Raw genomic sequence first — 5592 nt, forward strand, 5'->3', positions numbered from 1 at the left:
ATAAAGTGCCATTAGCTTTTCTGATGGCTTCGTCACACTGCCAACTCATGTTCATCTTGGAGTCCACTAGGACTCCAAGATCCCTTTCTGCTTCTGTTCCACCAAGCAGGTCATTTCCTAGGCAGTAGGTATGCTGGACATTTTTTGAATGACAATACTGCCATTCTTCAGAAGAAACAGGAAAATGCACTATAATTGTGCCATTATGTGTTCCATCAATAGCACAAACATGCATATGCTATATGAATTCCCTTTTGATTTCAAGAGCAGAAAAACACAAAAACAGCAAGGACACAAGAACTGTATATTATTCAGAACAATATACAGTTCCTCCAAGACTAACGAAAACAGACACGTCAGATTTATCATACGCTTGAACTTGCCAGACTACTTCTTAAAAGCCTTCAACCTGGTATCCCACGATCACCTCTTGGCTAAACTGGCTTACTGTGGCCTTTATGTCACCACATTCCGCTGGCTGGGGAACTGGCTCCGCAGTAGGACCCAGAGGGTGGTGGTCGACGGGAGTCAGTCGTCTTGGTGCGCTGTGACCAGTGGGGTCCCTCAAGGCTCTGTTCTAGGGCCTATACTATTTAACATCTTCATCAATGATGTGGACATTGGTGTCAGAAGTGGACTGGGCAAGTTTGCCAATGACACCAAACTCTGGGGTAAAGCATCCACACCTGAGGATAGGAGGATGATCCAGGCAGATCTGGACAGACTCATGAAATGGGCGGACGAGAACCTGATGGTGTTTAACACTGAAAAATGCAAGGTTATCCACCTTGAGAGAAAAAACCTGCAGCATCCTTATAGACTCAGTAGTGCTACTCTGGTTAGCACTACAGATGAAAGGGACTTGGGGGTCATGGTTGACCACAAGATGAACATGAGCCTTCAGTGTGATGCTGCGGCTAGTAAAGTGAGCAAAACGCTGGCTTGCATCCGTAGATGCTTCTGAAGCAAATCCCGGGACGTCATTCTCCTGCTGTACTCAGCCTTGGTGAGGCCGCAGCTGGAGTACTATGTCCAGTTTCAATGGACAGTTTCAATTGTTTGCCCCCCATTGAAGCTCCACAATTCAAAAAGGATGTGGAAAAGCTTGGGAGGGTGCAGGGGAGAGCCATGCGCATGATCAGAGGTCAGGAAAACAGACTTTATGATGAGAGGCTGAGAGCCATGGGGCTATTCAGCCTGGAAAAGTGCAGGCTCAGGGGTGATCTGGTGGCCACCTATAAGTTTATCAGGGGTGGCCATCAGGATCTGGGGGACCGTCTGTTCACCAGAGCCCCCCAAGGGATGACAAGATCGAACGGTCACAAACTCCACTGTGACTGATTCAGGCTGGACATGAGAAAGAACTTCTTCACTGTCTGAGCCCCCAAGGTTTGGAATAGACTGCTGCGGTAGGCGGTTCAAGCACCCACTTTGAACACCTTCAAGACACATTTGGATGCTTATCTTGCTGGGATCCTATGATCCCTACTGACTTCCTGCCCCTGGGGCAGGGGGCTGGACTCGATGATCCTCCGGGGTCCCTTCCAGCCCAAATGTCTATGAAATCTATGAAATAGTACCAAATCAGAACAGCACTGACATAATTACCCTTAAATCATCTCATCTCTTTGTTATGAATCCATTCACATTCTTATTTCCCTTAATTTAATTTTAAATTTGTTGTTCTTCTGTATTAAACTTTTGCAGCTTAGTGAAAAGTATGGACCAGTGTTCACAATATATATGGGCACAAGACGGGTTGTGGTGCTGCATGGACGTGAGGCTGTGAAGGAAGCTCTGATTGACCAAGGGGATGAGTTCAGCGCACGGGGAGTTCTGCCATTATTTGAAAAGATTTTTAAAGGATCAGGTTTGTTACTAGTAGCTTCAGCACATACAGATGATATCTCTGGTATGAGAAAGCAAAATGGGAAATAGTTGGAGTTTCACTTAGTACTGTGATAGAGACTGGGACCAAGATTTTTAAGTATAGGATCCTTATGTTAAAATCCTAAATCCAGATTTAAGTACCTGAAAAAGTGGACAGATTTTCAAAGTGTTGAAAGCACAGCAGGCCAGATTGACATAATTAGATGCCTTTTGGTTCTCAGTATTTTGAAATGTTGGCATATCATTTTGATGTCTCTCTATGGACAGGTAATGTGAAGCTTAAATTTCTGAAAATCTTAGAAAATGCATGTGACTTTTCCATAGGGTATCAGCTGTAGTTCCCTTTAATAGTTTCATAAAGACTGGTTTAATATGCATAGCTCTCGTAAGGGGGCCATTCATTTTTAGGCCACTGGGTCATTGGCCTAGGAATTCCTCCTCTTCTGTTCTCCACCAGGCCAAGTTAGATTGAATTTTATTAGAAAATGTTTAGGATTGTAAATCCAAAAAAGCTGACAAAGCCGGTAGGGAAATACATAGCTCCTGAGCGAGGGACTAACAATAGAAGGATGAGGGTGAGGAGGGGAACACAACTAGGTTACAGGAGATACAATGTTAGCCAAATAAGCCCTGGGGTAGGGGGAGGGGGGAAGGGGGAAGGGGAGGGAGGGGCTTCGCGACACTCAGAGAAAAAGAAGATAGATACACACAAACCCGTTACAATGGTCCACAAGGTGGAAGAGTGGTTACTACATTACTAAAGGATTATTTATATTACTATTAGTTCACTTGGGACTTTCAGATCTTGAGGGCAAACCTAATCGCATTCAGGAAGGAACAATTACTGGGGTGTTTTTTTTACTGAGCCATCTCTCTAAGCAGAGACCTGCCCCATGGCTCTTATTTACAAAATAAATAAAATAGAACCAGAATGAAACGCATAAATGATATCTGCATGGATTGATTTAGAATCCAGATCCAAATCCACAAGTCAGGATGGGAAAGAGATGAGAAATGGACCCTTGCCAATAGGCAAACTATAACTCCAAATTGCTCTGGGCTGTCTTTTTGCCTGAATCTTTGAAGGCAATAAAATGAAACACTTAAACTCTAGTGATGGGCAAATTTGTGGTGAAATTGAAACGATTTGTCAGGGATCTTGAAAACGTAACACAGTTAGAGTTTGTGAACCTTCTGCTGGTGCACTAAGGAAGTCATCATTTCTTGATACATATACATAGCTAGAACCCCTAATTTAAATAATGTGCATTTACATGGTAATGACACTATGCAAGGAAAAACCCTACAGTATAAATGACCTTACATGTCAAGAAAAGTTCATATGCTTCTTACAAAGTTCAGCAGTTTGACTGATACTAACTTTCCCCAACTATGTATATCCTGGTGCAGTTATGTTTGCCTTGGGCCTATTATATGTACTTTGATCAAGCTTCTGTGATAACAAGAAAAAATAAAGACCCTCACTCATGCATATACTTTCTTATATCTACTGTCTGTGCTTTCATTAACATGATTCACTCTGAGAACAAAATGCATGGATCAGACATGGTGACTAATGGGATGTTTTCTTGCATGCTGTAGTTGCAATGGAATGACAGTAAAATGGATGTTTAGGATTTTGTAGCATAAATCTTGCATCAAATAGCCTAATTGTCAGGCTATGGCAGCATAACTATAATTATGTAAAAAGAGAGTTTGACTGTCTTCTTCTTTTGCCAGGTATTGTAATAAGCAATGGAGAGATGTGGAAGCAGCTCCGCCGATTTGCCCTAACCACCCTGAGGAATTTTGGGATGGGGAAGAAGAGCATTGAGGAGCGGATCCAAGAAGAAGCTCATTTTCTGGTGGAAAGGATCAGGAGCACACATGGTAAGGAGAAGCTTCATGCCTAGGCAAATGCAGAAGTTAGAAGTCACAGGTTTCTACAAGTATGTCAGCAACAAGAGGAGGATCATAGAAAATGAGGGTCCTTTACTAAATGGGATCGTGGGCAGTGGGGAAACCTAGTGACAGAGGATGCAGAAAAGGCTGAAGTACTCAAGGTGTTTTTCACCTCAGTCTTCACAGGCAGGGTCAGTTCTCAGACTACTGCATGTGGCAGCACAGTTTGCGGAAGACGTGAGCAGCCAAGAGTGGCAAAAGACCAGGTTAGGGACTATTTCATAGATTCATAGATTGTAGAGTCGGAAGAGACCACAATGGATCATCATGTCCGACTCCCTGCCCCTGGCAGGAAAGAGGACCGAGGTCAGATGACCCCAGCCAGGTGACTATCTAGCCTCCTCTTGAAGACCTCCAAGCTAGGTGATAGCACCACCTCTCTTGGAAGCCCATTCCAGATTCTGGCCACCCTTACTGTGAAAAATGTCTTCCTAATATCTAACCTAAATCCACTCTCAACTAGTTTACACCCGTTATTCCTAGTCACTCCCTGGGGCGCCTTAGTAAACAGCGCTTCCCTTATTCCCCGTTGACCTCCCCTAATAAATTTATAGGTGGCCACAAAATCTCCCCTCAGCCGTCTCTTGTGAAGGCTGAAGAGATTCAGCTCTCTCAACTTCCCCCCGTAGGGTCTATCATGAAGGCCACTAATCATGCGAGTGGCCCTCCTCTGAACCCTCTTGAGATTCCCTGAGTCCCTATTTAGAAAAGCTGGATGTGTAACAAGTCCCTGAGGCCATATGGGATGCACTTCAAGGTGCTGAGGGAGTTGGCCAATAGGGGTGTGTGAAGTGGGCCCTATTTGATTTGCATTCGGATTTGGCTCAAATCAGGGACAGTGATTTAATTCATTGGTTTGGATCACTGTCCCTGATTCGATTCAGCCTAATCCAAATCTGAAGATTCGATGCTGATTTGGAGAATCAGTGATTTGGACATAGACACAGCTTTAAAAGTTTTTTCTACACACCTGGAGGTAGCAGGCATGGCTCATGATTGCTGCAATGCTGGGGCACATGAAGCATCCCACAGGAGTGCGGTGGACTCTCCACGTGCTCAGCGGCAAACCCGGACGTGGACTGGAAGTATTTCTGGTCCACTTCTGGGTCTGCTGGGGAGCATGCTGGGGGGCCCCCCCATACCTCCCTGGCTCAGCGATCAGCCCCAGGAGGACCATGGGTGCACCCCCCAGACCCAGGAGGCACCAGTCACTGAGCTGCAGCTGTCACTGAGGGGTGCAGGGGGGAGCCCTCCCAATTGCCCTTGGACTGACTGTGGAGAGTCCCAGACCCGGCCGGGCCAGGGCTCGACACCACATTCGTCCAGCTGCTGGGTGGGTGCAGCTCAATGCAGCCATGGCACAGAAGTGGGATCAGGCCCCAGCTCGGCCGGTCCAGGAAGATCTAGTCATCCAGGAGCGCATGGGATGGGGGTGGCTCCCACCACTAGACATAGCCTGACAGAGGCCCCAGGGCCCCTGCCTCACCCCCCGACCTGTGCTCAGGATGAGAAGGCTGCTGCTGCGGGTTGCCCACTGCACCCGGAGCACAGGTGGGGGAGGGGAATGGATCACCAGGGTCTCTGTCAGGCAGTTCCCAGTGGCGGGAGCCCCCACCCCGATGCATCCCTGGACAACCAGATCTTCCCAGACCTGGCTGGGCCAGGCCGCTCCCGCATGAGTCCCCGCTGCTTAGCTGAGCTGCACCCACACATGGCTAGCTTTCAGTGGGGCTTGCGATG

The 5592-nt window shown here is 46.7% G+C and overlaps 1 protein-coding gene across 2 annotated transcripts in view; it reads left to right on the forward strand.

Annotated features, from left to right (window-relative positions):
• LOC102381353 (cytochrome P450 2H1-like) overlaps positions 1-5592 on the forward strand; it is a 26347-nt gene that overhangs the window by 838 nt on the left and 19917 nt on the right. For both annotated transcript variants that reach the window (XM_006014786.3, XM_025214024.1), the window contains exons 2-3: positions 1708-1870; positions 3631-3780. In XM_006014786.3, the coding sequence (XP_006014848.1) occupies positions 1708-1870; positions 3631-3780 (313 nt within the window). The remainder of the gene's footprint in view (positions 1-1707; positions 1871-3630; positions 3781-5592) is intronic.

Source organism: Alligator sinensis, unplaced genomic scaffold (assembly GCF_000455745.1).
Source record: "Alligator sinensis unplaced genomic scaffold, ASM45574v1 scaffold264_1, whole genome shotgun sequence".
NCBI lineage: Eukaryota > Metazoa > Chordata > Crocodylia > Alligatoridae > Alligator > Alligator sinensis.